General features: G+C 42.0%; 1 protein-coding gene across 4 annotated transcripts in view; it reads left to right on the top strand.

The window, feature by feature from the left end:
* msh3 (mutS homolog 3 (E. coli)) overlaps window positions 1-19,297 on the top strand; it is a 161,985-nt gene extending 142,688 nt beyond the window's left edge. For 2 of the 4 annotated variants that reach the window (XM_045707201.2, XM_045707200.2), the window contains 2 exons: window positions 15,945-16,008; window positions 16,118-19,297. In XM_045707201.2, the coding sequence (XP_045563157.1) occupies window positions 15,945-16,008; window positions 16,118-16,178 (125 nt within the window). In that variant the 3' untranslated portion in view covers window positions 16,179-19,297. Of the gene's footprint in view, window positions 1-15,944 lie in introns of all 4 variants that reach the window. The other 2 variants (XM_045707205.2, XM_014170481.3) reach the window with 1 other exon arrangement.
* The last annotated feature ends 1,257 nt before the right edge of the window (window positions 19,298-20,554 follow it).

Here is a 20,554-nt window from a genome sequence, read left to right as displayed (position 1 = left end):
GTCAAAGACTCCAACCACCCTAGTCATAGACTGTTCTTTCTGCTACCGCATGGCAAGCGGTACCGGAGCATCAAGTCTAGGTCCAAGAGGCTACTAAACAACTTCTACCCCCAAGCCATAAGACTCCTGAACAGCTAATTAAATGGCTACCCAGACTATTTGCACCCCCCTGCTGCTGCTACTCTCTGTTATTATAGCCACTTTAATAACCCTACCTGTATGTACATAATTACCTCGACACCGGTGCCCACGCACATTGACACATTGACTCTGTACCAGTACCCCCTGTATATAGCCCCGCTATTGTTATTTACTGCTGCTCTTTAATTATTTGTTTTTCTTATCTCTTTCATTTTATGTAGGTATTTTCTTAAAACTGCATTGTTGGTTAAGGGCTTGTAAGTAAGCATTTCACTGTAAGGTCTACCTACACCTGTTGTATTCGGCACATGTGACCTCTAATTGTTCTCCAATATTCCACCAGCTAAAACCTCCCCCATCCCAAGTCGGGTTGTCGTCCCAGTGACTGGCTGGCAATCCCTGTACACATGGATCCTAGGGCCTTTAAGAGATACGGGCCCAGCCTACAGGGAGGAGGTGAGTGCCCTGGCGGAGTGGTGCCAGGAAAATAACCTCTCCCTCAACGTCAACAAAACAAAGGAGCTGATCATGGACTTCAGGAAACAGCAGAGGAAGTACTCCCCTATCCACATCGACGGGACCGCAGTGGAGAAGGTGGAAAATATTTAAGTTCCTCGGCATACACATCACTGACAATCTTAAATGGTCCACCCACACAGACAGTGTGGTGAAGAAGGTGCAACAGTGCCTCTTCAACCTCTGGAGGCTGAAGAAATTCGGCATGGCCCCTCAGAAACTTTTACAGATGCACAATTGAGAGCATCCTGTCTGGCTGTATCACCACCTGTTACGGCAACTGCACCGCCTGCAACCGTAGGGCTCTCCAGAGGATGGTGTGGTCTGCCCAACGCATCACAGGGGGCACACTGCTTGCCCTCCAGGACATCTAAAACACCCGATGTCACAGGAATGCCAAAAAGATCATCAAGGACATCAACCACCCGAGCTACGGCCTGTTCACCCCGCTATCATCCAGAAGGCGAGGTCAGTACAGGTGCATCAAAGCTGGGAATGAGAGACAGAAGCTATTTTTCAATCTCAAGGCCATCAGACTGTTAAATAGCCATCACTAGCAGGTTACCACCCGGATACTCAACCCTGCACCTTAGAGGCTGCTGCCTTATATACATCGACATGGAATCACTAACCACTTTAATAATGGAACACTAGTCACTTTAATAATGTTTACATACTGCTTTACTCATCTCATATGTATATACTGTATTCTATTCTACTGTATTTTAGTCAATGCCACTCTGACATTGCTCGTCCTAATATTTATATATTTCTTAATGACATTCTTTTACTTTTAGATTTGTGTATTGTTGTGAATGTTTAGATACTGCTGCACTGTTGGAGCTTGGAACACAAGCATTTCACTATGCCTGCAATAACATCTGCTAAATATGTGTATGTGACCAATAACATTTGATTTGATCCTTTAAAAATAGCACATTGCCACTTACAGTACAGAACCAGATTCTCAGCCAACAGCATTTTGAAGGCCTTCACCTCTGTTTTACTGAATCTAGTTATTTAAAAATATATATTAAAAAACATTGCATATCTTAATTTATTCCCACAATTGACGAATAATTCACATAATAATATCAGCACTTCCACGAAGGATTGTTACCTGTAACAAGGGCTGGCAGTATGAATTCTACATTTTGTCAACAGATGTGGGATGCATAGACACACTGAACCCACCCCATCCAAACAAACACCTCTGCCCCTCTCTCCCCTTCCGCCCATAGATCGACCCCCCCCCCCCCCCCCCCCGCACACACAAGCTAAAATGTTCAGCAGTTGTTCCATCCTGGGCCCCAACTCAAGGGAAGACTTGATGTGTGAATGTGTAAAACAGTTTGTCTATATACAAATTGAGCAGCATTGGGAAGATTTAATTAACCAATATCTAGTCCTAGCTTATAGAGCTCAGATACCCCTCTTCCCCCCAACACCCACACACGCTGGTCCCCCGTTATGACCAATCTTATCAAGAACCTCTGTGCAGTTAGACCATTTTGATTATTCTGTGCCGCCATGGCCACAATAATATGCCCCCTCTCTGATTGATTGTCCTAGTGTGACTCCCTCCCCATGGGTTACTGCAGCCAGTGTAGCCAGCAATGCCAGTACCTGGGGGTACTCCACTGGAATTCCCACCGGCTAGGTATGGGTTCTCATTAGCAGCTTTGAGAAAATCCTAGTATATTATGCTCACCCATTCGGGGGCTTAGACTTATGGACCTACTCTGCCAGGCAGGCTCAGACTCTTGAGGGGGTGGTGCTGCTTCAGTGAGTCTCTGACTGCGTTCACATTTCTGTCATGGCTGCATAGCCTACTTGCAGTAGGAAACCATGTGTTTGATGTATTTGATACCATTCCGCTCCAGCCTTCACCAAGAGCCTGTCCTCCCCAATGTCCTCTGTTTGTAGAGTTTTTATTTCTATCTTGTTGATTAAGCCTACCTTTTGGCTTTGGGTACTTTGTGTACCAGTTCCTTGTACAGTGAGGGAAAAAAGTACACTGCTCAAAAAAATAAAGGGAACACTTAAACAACACAATGTAACTCCAAGTCAATCACACTTCTGTGAAATCAAACTGTCCACTTAGGAAGCAACACTGATTGACAATACATTTCACATGCTGTTGTGCAAATGGAATAGACAACAGGTGGAAATTATAGGCAATTAGCAAGACACCCCCAATAAAGGAGTGGTTCTGCAGGTGGGGACCACAGACCACTTCTCAGTTCCTATGCTTCCTGGCTGATGTTTTGGTCACTTTTGAATGCTGGCGGTGCTTTCACTCTAGTGGTAGCATGAGATGGAGTCTACAACCCACACAAGTGGCTCAGGTAGTGCACATCAATGCGAGCTGTGGCAAGAAGGTTTGCTGTGTCTGTCAGCGTAGTGTCCAGAGCATGGAGGCACTACCAGGAGACAGGCCAGTACATCAGGAGACGTGGAGGAGGCCGTAAGAGGGCAACAACCCAGCAGCAGGACTGCTACCTCTGCCTTTGTGCAAGGAGGAGCAGGAGAAGCACTGCCAGAGCCCTGCAAAATGACCTTCAGCAGGCCACAAATGTGCATGTGTCTGCTCAAACGGTCAGAAACAGACTCCATGAGGGTGGTATGAGGGCCCGACGTCCACAGGTGGGGGTTGTGCTTACAGCCCAACACCGTGCAGGACGTTTGGCATTTGCCAGAGAACACCAAGATTGGCAAATTCGCCACTGGCGCTCTGTCCTCTTCACAGATGAAAGCAGGTTCACACTGAGCACGTGACAGACGTGACAGAGTCTGGAGACGCCGTGGAGAACGTTCTGCTGCCTGCAACATCCTCCAGCATGACCGGTTTGGCGGTGGGTCAGTCATGGTGTGGGGTGGCATTTCTTTGGGGTGCCGCACAGCCCTCCATGTGCTCGCCAGAGGTAGCCTGACTGCCATTAGGTACCGAGATGAGATCCTCAGACCCTTTGTGAGACCATATGCTTGTGCGGTTGGCCCTGGGTTCCTCCTAATGCAAGACAATGCTAGACCTCATGTGGCTGGAGTGTGTCAGCAGTTCCTGCAAGAGGAAGGCATTGATGCTATGGACTGGCCCGCCCGTTCCCCAGACCTGAATCCAATTGAGCACATCTGGGACATCATGTCTCGCTCCATCCACCAACGCCACGTTGCACCAGACTGTCCAGGAGTTGGCGGATGCTTTAGTCCAGGTCTGGGAGGAGATCCCTCAGGACACCATCCACCACCTCATCAGGAGCATGCCCAGGCGTTGTAGGGAGGTCATACAGGCACGTGGAGGCCACACACACTACTGAGCCTCATTTTGACTTGTTTTAAGGACATTACATCGAAGTTGGATCAGCCTGTAGTGTGGTTTTCCACTTTAATTTTGAGTGTAACTCCAAATCCAGACCTCCATAGGTTGATAAATTGGATTTCCATAGATTTATTTTTGTGTGATTTTGTTCTCAGCACATTCAACTATGTAAAGAAAAAAGTATTTAATAAGATTATTTCTTTCATTCAGATCTAGGATGTGTTGTTTAAGTGTTCCCTTTATTTTTTGAGCAGTATATTTGATCCCCTGCTGATTTTGTACGTTTGCCCACTGACAAAGAAATGATCAGTCTATAATTTTAATGGTAGGTTTATTTGAACAGTGAGAGACAGAATAACAACAAAAAAATCCAGAAAAACGCACGTCAAAAATGTTATAAAATGATTTGCATTTTAATGAGGGAAATAAGTATTTGACATCTCTGCAAAACATGACTTAGTACTTGGTGGCAAAACCCTTGTTGGCAATCACAGAGGTCAGGCATTTCTTGTAGTTGGCCACCAGGTTTGCACACATCTCAGGAGGGATTTTGTCCCACTCCTCTTTGCAGATCTTCTCCAAGTCATTAAGGTTTCGAGGCTGACGTTTGGCAACTCGAACCTTCAGCTCCCTCCACAGATTTTCTATGGAATTAAGGTCTGGAGACTGGCTAGGCCACTCCAGGACCTTAATGTGCTTCTTCTTGAGCCACTCCTTTGTTGCCTTGGCCGTGTGTTTTAGGTCATTGTCATGCTGGAATACCCATCCATGACCCATTTTCAATGCCCTGGCTGAAGGAAGGAGGTTCTCACCCAAGATTTGACGGTACATGGCCCCGTCCATCGTCCCTTTGATGCGGTGAAGTTGTCCTGTCCCCTTAGCAGAAAAACACCCCCAACGCATAATGTTTCCACCTCCATGTTTGACGGTGGGGATGGTGTTCTTGGGGTCATAGGCAGCATTCCTCCTCCTCCAAACACGGCGAGTTGAGTTGATGCCAAAGAGCTCCATTTTGGTCGCATATGACCACAACACTTTCACCCAGTTGTCCTCTGAATCATTCAGATGTTCATTGGCAAAGTTCAGACGGGCATGTAAATGTATTCTTGAGCAGGGGGACCTTGCGGGCGCTGCAGGATTTCAGTCCTTCACGGCGTAGTGTGTTACCAATTGTTTTCTTGGTGACTATGGTCCCAGCTGCCTTGAGATCATTGACAAGATCCTCCCGTGTAGTTCTGGGCTGATTCCTCACAGTTCTCATGATCATTGCAACTCCACGAGGTGAGATCTTGCATGGAGCCGAATAATCGCACCAACTGTTGTCACCTTCTCACCAAGCTGCTTGGCGATGGTCTTGTAGCCCATTCCAGCCTTGTGTAGGTCTACAATCTTGTCCCTGACATCCTTGGAGAGCTCTTTGGTCTTGGCCATGGTGGAGAGTTTGGAATCTGATTGATTGATTGCTTCTGTGGACAGGTGTCTTTTTATACAGGTAACAAGCTGAGATTAGGAGCACTCCCTTTAAGAGTGTGCTCCTAATCTCAGCTCGTTACCTGTATAAAAGACACCTGGGAGCCAGAAATCCTTCTGTTTGAGAGGGGGTCAAATACTTATTTTCCTCATTAAAATGCAAATCAATTTATAACATTTTTGACATGCGTTTTTCTGGATTTCTTTGTTGTTATTCTGTCTCTCACTGTTCAAATAAACCTACCATTAAAATTATAGACTGATCATTTATTTCTTTGTCAGTGGGCAAACGTACAAAATCAGCAGGGGATCAAATACTTTTTTCCCCTCACTGTATTTGGTTATTTATTATTTCATGAATTATCCTATCTTTTATCTATTTATAAATACTATACATAAAAAATATAATAGCAAACATTTTACAACATTCCCTAAATTGAATAGTATAGTGTATTTATAGTTAAAGTCTTAATTGTTCTATTTTATTATTTCTTATTTCTAGGCTTGCCTTCATCTTTTTACGGACATGCCCAAGCACACCTAATTTATCATTTATAGATTTTAGCAGTTCGGTTTCCACGTACAGGGTGGTGAAATAGGTAATCCGTGTCAGTCAAAGAGTCTATACATTTTCCTATATAGTTTGGTTCTCTATTCTTTCTGTGTTTACTCTCTGCTATGATTTGGTGTTGACTGTGTTGGTTGTCTTTGTCTATACAATTCTCTGGCCTTAGAAGCTGTTTTGAGTTATCCAGTTTGGATGTTGTTGCGCACGAGTGAGCAGATCAGCGTAAAAGTACTATTATTTAGTCAGTTTTAGGGACATTCATTTATATGCTTTTTCACAAGGCATTCTTAACCGCCATGCTACCTTCTTATTGAGTCATTGTTAGTTTTACACTTAAGACATGCCGTAGAATTTGTGAATGTTGTGTCTTGTGTAATTCATTCTATACATTATTTTATACTGGATTAAGCATACATTTCCATTAACTCTAATTTCGTTCCCTGCATCTTGTGCCAATGTCAGTTATTTTTAAGTCTTGGTTCCAATAGTTGATATTTTTTCTAAGAGATTGTCAGATGGATAGGCTCTCTGCAAGGTTTTGTATATCTTACCGATCATACGAATATCTTTTTCTAACTCAAATAGGATTTCCTCAAGATTGCTTTGATGTCCAAAAGATTTCAAATCAAAATGTCTTGATATGAAACTTTTCAGTTGCATGTATTAAAAAATATCTGCATTGGTCAGTCCAAACATTGCTTTTTAATTCCGTCAAGGAAATATATTTATTTCCTATTACCAAGTAATTTACGGTTTCTATACCTTTACTTTTCCATATGAACCAATTTATCATTGAATTCTAAAAATATGTCCGTGGATTGTTCCATAGGGTTGTGTTTTTCGGGAGTGATTTTCGGGAGTGATTCTTGTAGAATACGTAAAATATGCTTCCATATTGTTAGTGTCCTTAACTATGAAGTTGTTAATGTTAGCTTCATTGTTGATAATTAAATACAGAAATATCTGATTACATTTTTTCAAGCTGTTGAATAGGTTGTTGATCATTGCTAGACAACAATTTTCAGGTCTTGCCATACATATTTAAGTGGATTTAAGTCAAAACTGTAGCTCGGCCACTCTGGAACATTCACTGTCTTCTTGGTAAGCAACTCCAGTGTTGATTTGGCCTTGTGTTTTTGGTTATTGTCCTGCTGAAAGGTGAATTTATCTTCCAGTGTCTGGTGGAAAGCAGACTGAACCAGGTTTTCCTCTAGGATTTTGCCTGTGCTTAGCTCCTTTCCACATCTTTTTTATCCTGAAAAACTCCCCAGTCCTTAATGATTCCAATAATACCCATAGCATGATGCAGCCACCACTATGCTTGAAAATATGGATAGTGTTATCCAGTAATGTCTTGCATTGGATTTGTCCCAAACATAACACTTTGTATTCAGAACAAAAAGTGAATTGCTTTGCCACATTTTTTGCAGTATTACTTTAGTGCCTTGTTGCAAACAGGATGCATGTTTTGGAATATTTTGTATTATGTACAGGCTTCTTCTGTTCACTCTGTCAGTTAGGTTAGGTGTTGAATGCTTAGCTGGACAGGAAAATGGTCCAATTCAAACACTTATCAAGAGAACATCCTTGGTCATCCTTACTGCCTCTGATCTGGCGGACTCACTAAACACAAATGCTTTGTTTGTAAATTATGTCTGAATGTTTGAGTGCGCCCCTGGTTATCTGTACATTTTTTAAAGAACAACATTTTGCCGTCTGGTTTGCTTAATATAAGGAATTTTACTTTTGATACTTAAGTATATTTAAAACCAAATACTTTTAGACTTTTACTTTTTTTGCTAGGTGACTACTTTCTATAAAGGTGTCTTTACTTTTACTCAAGTATGACAATTGGGTACTTTTTCCACCACTGGTGACTGGGTTTATTGATACATCATCCAACGTGTAATTAATAACTTCACCATGCTCAAGGGGACATTCAGTGTCTGTTTTTTTTTTAATCTACCAGTAGTACAGATGAAACACTGACGTCATCAGAGCGCAACGTATGTTTGTTGTTGTTGAATGCTGTCGAACGCTGAAACCTGAACTAAAGACCTCGGTTTAAAAGCTGACAGTGTTTTTATATACTTTTATTTGATTTTGAATCCTGCGGCTCTGTTGGGCTAAATTGCTGTGAGCGCTGCTATCTGTCCAGGGATCCTGCTAGCTGGGTGAAAGCCCAGCTAGCCTAGAGTGTCTCAAGTGGAGGTCGCTGTTGAACGTTTCCAAAAAAGCAGGAGCTGCGTTTACTTTGCTTTGTTCCGGGACAATGTGGACCGCGTTGACTTTCAATGTAGCAACTGCTTTGCTTGCGGAGGACTACAGGAGCGAAGTAGCTACTCTTAGCAAGCAATTAGAAAATCTACATAAGCTACTGGGGAACCCACGCCCACCTACTTTTTCTTCCACGCCAGTAGCCGTACGCCTCTCTTGTCTGGTGGAAGTTTCACCGCCGTGTCGGCTCTCCACAGCCAACTGGCCGGTGCCAGGCAGGGTTCCATCCCGGAAGGGGTCTCCCCCTTTCCTGGAGAACGGAGCTGATCTCGACCCAACCAACTAGCCATGGAGGGACGTCACACGCCATGGAAGTCGAAGAAGGTGTCCTCTGACAACGGGGGTCTCAATGGAGATGTTGAGCTCGGAACTGACACAGACCAGAAACAGCTTTGCCGCACTGGATCCAGAGGTTCCGGCACCTTCATCTGTGGTGGCTTCCCAATCAAGATTGGATCCGGAGGTACCTGCATCTTCGTCCTCGGCTCTGTCTCCCTTTCCGGTGGCTTCTACCTCGGGTTCAGATCCTCGGAGCTCCCATCCTCGGAGCTCTCACCATACCGCGAGGCTGCCTGAGAGACCGGCCCATTCAACATTACAGGCAGCTCTATGGTGAGATACATCTCTGTCCCCAAGGCAAAAACCCTGTGCAACCCAGGAGCACAAGTACAGGACATAACAACGCTGCCTCTGACTGTTCTACCACAGATGCCGGGAGCTGACACTGTCGTAGTGTCCATGTGGGGTCAAACGACATCAGGAGGGCTAGCTCGGAACATTTGAAAATTGATTTTAAAGAACTGATTTTAGCATTAAAAGACTCCAAAAAACAGCCAATAATTTCAGGTCCAGTACCATCGTTGGGCCACGGGTGTGAAAGATTCAGCAGACTGCTGGCATTACACATCAGGCTAAGACTACTGTAGCTCTGCTGGAGTCACTTTTATTGATAATTTTGACACCTTCTAGAAACAGAAGATACTCTACAGGAATGACGATCCATCCAAATCATCTTGGCTCCTGGACTCTGTCCACGCATTTCAAGGCTGCGTTGAAACAATGACTGGTAAATGATCCAAGACCACCTCAGTTAATCCCTACCATTGTGACAATGAGTCGTCATAATGCTGCATCAAATATACATGATCTTAGGGGCATTGGCAAACACAAGTCACAAGTCATTTAATTTATGTACCCCTAATTGCACCAAATACATCTGTTTACCCTACAGCTATTGTAAACAGTAATCATGAGCCTATAAACCAGAGTTACACTGTTAGCACTGAGGCAGTGTGCAATAGTAGGAAGACAACTTTATGCAGCTCACCCTGCACTATCAGCTCCAATGTAAATAACATGAGTAAGTGATAAGCTTCCCAGTAAAGCATTAAAAACAATCAAGCAACCCATAAGTGCTAAAAATAGCCCATATTAACATATGTTGCCTAAGAAACAAGGTCCATGAAGTCAATAACTTTCTTGTAACAGATGACATTCATATTCTGACAATCTCTGAAACTCACTTAGATAATACCTTTGATGATACAGTGGTAGCAATACATGTTTATAACATCTACCGAAAAGACACAAATGCCAACGGAGGCGGTGTTGCGGTCTATATTCAGAACCACATTCCTGTAAAGCTTAGAGACGATCTAATGTTAAATACTGTTGAAGTAATATGGCTACAGGTTCATCTGCCTCGCCTAAAGCCAATTCTTGTGGGAAGCTGCTATAGACCAACTGCTAACAGTCAGTATCTGGAAAATATGTGTGAAATGCTTGATAATGTATGTGATATCAACAGAGAAGTCTATTTTCTGGGTGATTTAAATATTGACTGGCTATCATCAAGCTGCCCACTCAGGAAACAACTTCAAACTGTAACCAGTGCCTGCAACCTGGATCAGGTTGTCAGTCAACCTACCAGGGTAGTTACAAACAGCACAGGAATGAATCATCAACAAGTATTGATCACATTTTTACTTATGCTGCAGATATTTGCTTTAAAGCAGTATCCAAATCCATAGGATGTAGTGATCACAATATAATAGCCATATATAGGAAAACCAAAGTTCCAAAGGCTGGGCCTAATATAGTGTATAAGAGGTCATACAATAAGTTTTTTAGTGATTCATATGTTGATGTAAATAATATTTGCTGGTCTGTGGTGTGTAATGAGGAGCAACCAGACGCTGCACTCGACGCATTTATGAAACTACTTATTCCAGTTACTAATAAGCACGCACCCATTAAGAAAATGACTGTAAAAACTGTTAAATCCCCTTGGATTGATGAGGAATTGAAAAATTGTATGGTTGAGTGGGATGAGGCAAAAGGTATGGCAATTAATTCTGGCAGCCCAACTGATTGGCAAACGTACTGCAAATTAAGAAATCATGTGTCTGAACTAAAGAAAAATAAACTACACTAGGAAACAAAGAAATTCTATAAAGAATGATAGTAAAAAGCTTTGGGGCACTTTAAATTACATTTTTGGGAAAAAAGCCAACTCGGCTCCTTCATTTATTGAATCAGATAGCTCATTCATCACAAAGCCCACTGATATTGCAAACTACTTAAATTACTTTTTCATTGGCAAGATAAGGAAACTTAGGGATGAAATGCCAGCAACAAACACTGATACTACACATCCATGTATATCGAACCAAATTATGAAAGACAAGAATTTTACTTTTGAATTCCGTAAAGTCAGTGTGGAAGAGGTGAAAAAAGTATTGTCGTCTAGTAAATATGCATAAAGGGTCTGACAATCTAGATGGAAAATTACTGAGGATAATAGCAGACAATATTGCCACTCCTATTTGCCACATCTTCAATTTAAGCCTACTAGAGAGTGTGTGCCCTCAGGCCTGGAAGGAAGCTAAAGTCATTCCGCTACACAAGAATAGTAAAGCCCCCTTTACTGACTCAAATAGTCGACCAATCAGCCTGTTACCAACCCTTAGTAAACTCTGGAAATAATTGTGTTTGACCAGATACAATGCTATTTTACAGTAAACAAATTGACAACAGAATTTCAGCATGCTTATAAGGAAGGACACTCAACAAGCACAGCACTTACACAAATGACTGATGATTGGCTGAGAGAAATTGATGATAAAATGATTGTGGGGGCTGTCTTGTTAGACTTCAGTGCGGCTTTTGACATTATTGATCATAGTCTGCTGCTGGGAAAATGTATGTGTTATGGCTTTACACCCCCTGCTATAATGTGGATAAAGAGTTACCTGTCTAACAGAACACAGAGGGTGTTCTTTAATGGAAGCCTCTCCAACAAAACCCAGGTAGATCAGGAATTCCCCAAGGTAGCTTTTTAGGCCTCTTGCTTTTACATTTTTTTACTAACGACATGCCACTGACTGAGTAAAGCCAGAGTTTATATGTATGCGGATGACTCAACGCTATACACGTCAGCTTCTACAGCGACTGAAATGACTGCAACACTCAACAAAGAGCTGCAGTTCATTTCAGAGTGGGTGGCAAGGAATAAGTTATCCCTACATATTTCTAAAACTAAAAGCATTGTATTTGGAACAAAACACTCACTGAACTCTAAACCTCAACTAAATCTTGTAATAAATAATGGGGAAATTGAGCAAGTTGAGATGAATAAACACTTGGAGTAACACTAGATTGTAAACTGTCATGGTCAAAACATATTGATGCAGTAGTAGCTGAGATGGGGAGAAGTCTGTCTATAATAAAGTGATTCTCTGACTTCTTAACAACACCATCAACAAGGCAGGCCCTACAGACCCTAGTTTTGTCGCACCTTGACTACTGTTCAGTCGTGTGGTCAGGTGCCACAAAAAAGGACTTAGGAAAATTGCAATTGGCTCAGAACAGGGCAGCACGGCTGGCCCTTGGATGTACACAGAGAGCTAATGTTAATAATATACATGTCTATCTCCTGGCTGAAAGTGGAGGAGAGATTGACTTCATCACTACTTATTTATGAGAGGTATTGACATGTTGAATGCACCGAGCTGTCTGTCTTATTTACTGGCACACAGCTCGGACACCCATGCATACCCCAGAAGACACGCCACAAGAGGTCTCTTCAGTCCCCAAGTCCAGAACAGACTATGGGAGGCACACAGTACTACATAGAGCCATGTCTACATGGAACTCTATTCCACATCAAGTTATTGACGCAAGCAGTAAAATTAGATTTAAAAAAAAAACACCTTATAGAACAGCGGGGACTGGGAAGCAACACAAACATTGGCACTGACATATGCACACGCACACACACGATAACATACTCACTATACATACACATGGATTTAGTACTGTAGATATGTGGTAGTGGTGGAGTAGGGGCCTGAGGGCACACAGTGTGTTGTGAAATCGGTGAATGTATTGTAATGTTTTAAAATTGTATAAACTGCCTTAATTTTGCTGGACCCCAGGAAGAGTAGCTGCTGCTTTGGCAGCAGCTAATGGGGATCCATAATAAATACAATAGGTGCCCTTCTTTGGAGGCATTGGAAAACCTCCCTGGTCTTTCAAATCAATTTACTTTGTCACATGCGCCGAATACAACAGGTGTAGACCTTACCAGGAAATATTTACTCATGAGCCCTTAACCAACAATGCAGAGTTTTTAAAAAGTAAGAAAAATTTGCTAAATAAACCAAATGAAAAATAGTAACAATAGAGGCTATATACAAGGGGTACCAAGTCAATGTGTATTGGGTACAGATGGGTTAGTTGAGGTAATTGAGGTAATATGTACAGTACCTTCGGAAACTGTTAAGACCCCTGGAGTTTTTCCTCATTTGGTACGTTACAGCCTTGTTCTAACATTGATTAAATAAAAAAATAATACTCAGCAATCTACACACAATACTCCATAATGACAAAGCGAAAACGGGTTTTTAGAATTTTTTGCCAATGTATTAATAATTTTTAAAAACATACCTTATTTACATACAGTACCACTCAAAGGTTTGGACACCTACTCATTCAAGGGCTTTTCTTAATTTCTTTCCTATGTTCTACATTGTAGACATCAAAACTATGAAATAACATATATGGAATCATGTAGTAACCAAAAAAGTGTTATGCAAATCCAAATATGCATAAATTATACATAAGCATAGGCCTATATTTGAGCACCCCCAAAAAAAACTGAATTAAAATAATGATTGTGCAGTTATACAATGACATAGCCAACCACATATTACGCATATCTGCATATATATATATTTTTTTTTACTGATTTAAGGTGTCTTTGGTACTGATAATCACCTTTGAGTGTGGACTGTATTATTATGCATACTGGATGGACTAGTTACCTTATGCTATGCTCAAAAAATGTATATATTTGAGTCTGGGAGAGAACTTACAGGCCTATGCGAAGCTGTTGATTTATTGATTACATTTTTTATATTTTCATAATTAATAGGCTGACACATTACTTTTAGCAACAGAATATCTCACCATCATGCATTTCATCTCTTCTCTCACCTTCCATTCCTTTCTGGAGCATGCAGAGATCGGGGCAGTCAACAGTTTAATGAAATATGTTTGTTGTGAAAACATGTTACTATCAATGTTCCCGAACAGATTTCACTTGGTTTCCCATATGAAGCACTGGGTAGGTGCAGGAACAGGGTTGGAGGGCGCACGGCATACAGAGTTTGGGCGGAATATCACCTTTCGAGCAGCAAGAGGCTGCATGCTCCTCAAACAGTGGTTGAGGCATGAAGTGAAATAACCGGAGTAGCCTGCCAGTGGGAAAGCGGCCTCCATTCGCTATTCGAATGCCTGTTCCTGCCCATTTGATAATGGGCCATTCTAAAACGAAACTAGCCTGAGGCAAGGAAGAGAGCGCAAGCTTTTTGTGACTTTCTCAAATTATCAGTAGCGTATAGTCGCATCATGCAGCCCATATGTTTTAATTTCTAAGACAGTCTAAAGTTTATCATTCACAACTAAAGTTGCCAAATAACTCTAAATGTAGCATATAGGACCTGTTTGAAATTATCACATTTATGCTCAACTTAGCCTTTTCATATGCGCACTTGCTCTGGAATGGGAAAAATATCCTTTCTATTTTATTCAACTAAGTTCAATTATATTCTTCTTACAACAAAATAATGGAATGGGACTTCTACGCATATCTTGTCAGCTATATGAACACACCTACAGACTATAGCATGGCCCATAGCCAGATAACATACAGTAGGCCAACTCATATTCTGTTCTTCTGAAATACATTTTGTAATTAACGCATTTGTATCTTTATCGTTTTAAATTAAACTGATTTGGCATGTATTCATTTTATGAGGGCTGCAAGATGTTTACCAGGTTTATTTGAGTAGTAGGCTTTATTGGAGATTAACCTGTATGTGTTGGCTCACTTCAAAAGTAAAAGATCATATTCCTGCTTATGTTCAGAAATTGTATTTTCTTCTTTACCCTATAAAGATTTTGTGCTTTTTCTAAAATAGTGATTTATTTTTGTTTAATTTCTAACTCCGTGTCAGTCGTCAGTTATGTGGAGGTGAGGATAGATTCAGGCGCAGCACACAGAACTGAGTAAAATAACGTACTTTACTCTCGGAAAAAATCATAAACCAATAATCCACGCAGGGATAACAATCCTGACACAAAACAACTGACACGAAGTCAAGAAACAACCACGCACAAAACATAATGAGAACCAGAGGGTTAAATAGGGATATAATCATAATGAGATGGGAACCAGGTGTGACCACTCAAGACATAACAAATGGAAAAAGAAACGTGGATCGGTGGTAGCTAGAAAGCCGGTGACGATGACCGCCGAACGCGGCCCGAACAAGGAGAGGCACCAACTTCTGCGGAAGTCGTGACACTCAGATTTAACTATTACGGAATATGAAATTATCATTCCCCTAATAAAATCAAGATATTCTAATCGTGAGGATGGTTATTGCGCAGGGTCTGCTTGTGTCAGGCAACCCTCAGGCCAGGGCGTACAGAGCTAGTTTAGTCAGTCTCCCTCTTTAATCCTCTCCATAGGAATTACCTGTCAGCAGAGGCACACACACACCATGTAATCCCCTCCATATGAAATGTGTGTCTCGTGCCAGACAGTCAGAGCCCGTGGGATGCAGTAGAGTACTGGCTTGCCACTCATTCCTCTACCATCAAGGCTCAGTTCACCCCTGGGGACCGGTGTCTTATTTTTAGTGAGAGAACCCCAAATCTTTCTCAAAGAATCAGATTGGTTTTTGCAGGTTCCACCATCCTGACACCAGCCCATTCCTTTAAAGGATCTAGTAAATTTCCACCTGCAACTAGCGCCAAATGTCAATTGCATACCAGTAGTAGCAAAGGAATATATATCCATGAGTGTAAAACATACTTTTCAGAGCGTAGCATTTTATATGTGACTATCTGGTCCGGCTGCACTCTGATTCTACCATATTGCGGACACTTATCAGTCCTTTCAGATCTACATAAATGGCGGGGGGCTTGATATTGGGCAACATTTCAGAACACACAAAATGGATTTACTTCAAGACTGAAATATTTGTAGTAGAATAATTCCATATGATTCTCTGTTGGCCTCCACTTATATTGGATCGAATTAAAACCTCTCTCTCTCGCTCTCTCTCTCTCTCTCTCTCTCTCTAGAAAGAGCAAGAGGTTGTTTGCTGAACTGTGGCGCATCGACGACAGAAAGGCTCTTTTGGACTGGGTACAGCTAAACTCCTGATCACACACATGCATGCACGAATGTACACACACAGAAATCCCTGGCCGTTGTGACTCTAAGCCTGGTTTGTCCTGTTGTGTTCTCCATAAAGTCTCTCTAGCCCTGACTCAGGAAGGACTAAAGCCCTGAGGGAACAGGAGGAACAGCATTAATCTCTGTGTCTATAGAAAATGGACACACATACCATTAAATGCCTGAGCACATGCAAGTGCGCGGCGGATTAGCGGGACAAGTGATGCGAGACCTATCTCTAAACCCAGTCATTTTTTTATTGAACCTTTATTTAACTAGACAAGTCAGTTAAGAACAAATTCTTATTTGCAATGACGGCCTACACAGGCCAAACCTGGACGACGCTGAGCCAATTGTGCGCCGCCCTATGGGACTCCCAATCACAGCCAGTTATGATACAGCCTGGATTTGAACCAGGGTGTCTGTAGTGACGCCTCTAGCACTGAGATGCAGAGCCTTAGACCACTGCGCCACTCGGGAGCCCCAAGTCAGCAAAGAGACGGAACAGTGATCCTGGATTTTTCAGAACCAGTAATTGCCTGAAGGCCGCTAGGACCACAATGGCCATCTCCATCACTATAATGTCTGTGTGTGTGTCTGCTTCCTCTGACCAGCATAGATTATCTCTCAGTCTTTGGCCGGGATTTCAATCCAAGGTGCGTTATAGAGCAGTGCATGCATAATAATGAATTAATAATATTGTTTTTCTTTGGTACCAGGTAGTTTAATTGTATTAAAGTAAGTAAATACCTAAAAGTACCCAGTTACCACATAGATTGTTGGTCAATACCAGCTGAAACAGCAAGTTTATCTATGGTTAGGGAAACTCATAGCATTAATGGCATGGCTGCACGCTTGCTGTGATTCCAGTATGAGACCGCGCAGAGAAGCAGGGAATATAGTTATTTTGACAAGCATAGGCGAGAGACATGCTTTGATAATGCAACCTATGGTTTACAGAATGAAGTCAGGAATTTGCATTCGAGACAGGATTTAGGATTTTGGTTTCAGTGTGATTGGGACTGGATAGGAAAATGGCCTAGGCTCTAGGACAGGAGAAGATAGTTTTCCCTCATGCCTCTCTGAATTGTTAGGACTTCATGTCTGTGACAGAGAGGCCTTCAGTGGGGCAAAAAAGTATTTAGTCAGCCACCAATTGTGCAAGTTCTCCCACTTAAAAAGATAAGAGAGGCCTGTATTGTCATCATAGGTACACTTCAACTATAACAGACAAAATGAGAAAAAAAATCCAGAAAATCACATTGTAGGATTTTTTAATGAATTTATTTGCAAATTATGGTGGAAAATAAGTATTTGGTGAATAACAAAAGTTTATCTCAATACTTTGTTATATACCCTTTGTTGGCAATGACACAGGTCAAATGTTTTCTGTAAGTCTTCACAAGGTTTTCATACACTGTTGCTGGTATTTTGGCCCATTCCATGCAGATCTCTAGAGCAGTGATGTTTTGGGGCTGTCGCTGGGCAACACGGACTTTCAACTCCATCCAAAGATTTTCTATGGAGTTGAGATCTGGAGTCTGGCTCGGCCACTCCAGGACCTTGAAATGCTTCTTACGAAGCCACTCCTTCGTTGCCCGGGCGGTGTGTTTGGGATCATTGTCATGCTGAAAGACCCAGCCACGTTTCATCTTCAATGCCCTTGCTGATGGAAGGAGGTTTTCACTCAAAATCTCACGATACATGGCCCCATTCATTCTTTCCTTTACACGGATCAGTCGTCCTGGTCCCTTTGCAGAAAAACAGCCCCAAAGCATGATGTTTCCACCCCCATGCTTCACAGTAGGTATGGTGTTCTTTGGATGCAACTCAGCATTCTTTGTCCTCCAAACACGACGAGTTGAGTTTTTACCAAAAAGTTATATTTTGGTTTCATCTGACCATATGACATTCTCCCAATCCTCTTCTGGATCATCCAAATGCTCTCTAGCAAACTTCAGACGGGAGGATTTGAGTCCCTGGCGGCGTAGTGTGTTACTGATGGTAGGCTTTGTTACTTTGGTCCCAGCTCTCTGCAGGTCATTCACTAGGTCCCCCCGTGTGGTTCTGGGATTTTTGCTCACAGTTCTTGTGATCATTTTGACCCCACGGGGTGAGATCTTGCGTGGAGCCCCAGATCGAGGGAGATTATCAGTGGTCTTGTATGTCTTCCATTTCCTAATAATTGCTCCCACAGTTGATTTCTTCAAACCAAGCTGCTTACCTATTGCAGATTCAGTCTTCCCAGCCTGGTGCAGGTCTACAATTTTGTTTCTGGTGTCCTTTGACAGCTCTTTGTTCTTGGCCATAGTGGAGTTTGGAGTGTGACTGTTTGAGGTTGTGGAGAGGTGTCTTTTATACTGATAACAAGTTCAAACAGGTGCCATTAATACAGGTAACGAGTGGAGGACAGAGGAGCCTCTTAAAGAAGAAGTTACAGGTCTGTGAGAGCCAGAAATCTTGCTTGTTTGTAGGTGACCAAATACTTATTTTCCACCATAATTTGCAAATAAATTCATTAAAAATCCTACAATGTGATTTTCTGGATTTTTTTCTCTCATTTTGTCTGTCATAGTTGAAGTGTACCTATGATGAAAATTACAGGCCTCTCATCTTTTTAAGTGGGAGAACTTGCACAATTGGTGGCTGACTAAATACTTTTTTGCCCCACTGTATGTAGTGAATTTTGCATGGGCCTATCAAATTTGAGACTGTCTGAAGAGACACAATGACAGCTCAAAGAGGCACATGTTATTTTATAGGTTACTGTAGGGGTTTTCTGTAGGGTTTATTAACTGCATTCAGGTCCCGTGTGCAGTTCAGCAGTGTGCTTTGAATTCATGGCGACTTTGTGTGAAGTAAATACGCTAGGCTAAAGGCTTCCATGCGACAACCTGTTTGGATAATGTGCTATTTTATTTTCTGCTAATCTGATGCTGTGTATGTTGTGTATTTTGTGGAAATGCATTAGTGCCGACATTGGGTAATATTTTTGTAATTTCCCAGTTCTTGTCATTTACATTTTTGGGGGAAATGTGAATAGCGGGGACAGTCCCAGGCTCCTGGTTACCCATGTTAATCCCTAATTCAGATTTAGTCTGGGTACCAGTCTGTTTAGCTATCATTCCACTGCTTGCCACTCCTGTCATTTGGAAAGTGGCAGGAGTGGAATGTTACCCAGGCTAATTCAGACTGTGTGGGTAGAATGAATTCAGACTTGTACAATTCAATAAAATAAATACTGTTGAATCTGTGTTAATTTCTCTAGTGTGAAATTCACTGTCTAATGAAATACTTACCTTCCTTTTTTAATGTCTGATTTAGTTTCAGTGATACCGTTTGGGTAACGCTTTACTTGACACCCAGTGTCATAACAGCAGACATAATATGTGACATTGTGTTATTTTATGGATGGTTATGACGCCTAAATTAGTTTCAAAACCCACATTTTATTTAAAGTCATGTTTTTTCATATTATTTTAAATAACAAGAAGCATTATGACCATCATGTGTTACTTTACTTAGACTAAGAGAATACACTTTATGAAACTGTCAAAAAGCGTTATGACCATCATACCATATAAACCAGAAAGGTCTATCAAATCAAATTTTATTTGTCACATGCACCGAATACAACCTTACTGTGAAATGCTTACTTACAAGCCCTTAACCAACAATGCATTTTTAAGAAAATACCTAAAAAATGTAAGATATAAAAGTAACAAATAATTAAAGAGCAGCAGTAAAATAACAAAAGCAGGCTATATACAGGGGGTTCCGGTACAGAGTCAATGTGTGGGGGCACCGGTGTCGAGGTAAAATGTACATGTAGGTAGAGTTATTAAAGTGACTATGCATAGATAATAACAGAGTAGCAGCAGCGTAGAGGAGGGCAGGGGGGGCAATCCAAATAGTCTGGGTAGCCATTTAATTACACTGCTCAAAAAAATAAAGGGAACACTTAAACAACACAATGTAACTCCAAGTCAATCACACTTCTGTGAAATCAAACTGTCCACTTAGGAAGCAACACTGATTGACAATACATTTCACATGCTGTTGTGCAAATGGAATAGACAACAGGTGGAAATTATAGGCAATTAGCAAGACACCCCCAATAAAGGAGTGGTTCTGCAGGTGGTGACCACAGACCACTTCTTAGTTCCTATGCTTCCTGGCTGATGTTTTGGTCACTTTTGAATGCTGGCGGTGCTTTCACTCTAGTGGTAGCATGAGACGGAGTCTACAACCCACACAAGTGGCTCAGGTAGTGCAGCTCATCCAGGATGGCACATCAATGCGAGCTGTGGCAAGAAGGTTTGCTGTGTCTGTCAGCGTAGTGTCCAGAGCATGGAGGCGCTACCAGGAGACAGGCCAGTACATCAGGAGACGTGGAGGAGGCCGTAGGAGGGCAACAACCCAGCAGCAGGACCGCTACCTCCGCCTTTGTGCAAGGAGGAGCAGGAGGAGCACTGCCAGAGCCCTGCAAAATGACCTCCAGCAGGCCACAAATGTG

Source organism: Salmo salar, chromosome 24 (assembly GCF_965601325.2).
Source record: "Salmo salar chromosome 24, fSalSal1, whole genome shotgun sequence".
In the NCBI taxonomy this organism is placed as follows: domain Eukaryota; kingdom Metazoa; phylum Chordata; class Actinopteri; order Salmoniformes; family Salmonidae; genus Salmo; species Salmo salar.
Note: the sequence above shows the minus strand (reverse complement) of the source record. Positions and strands in the feature narration are given on the sequence as shown.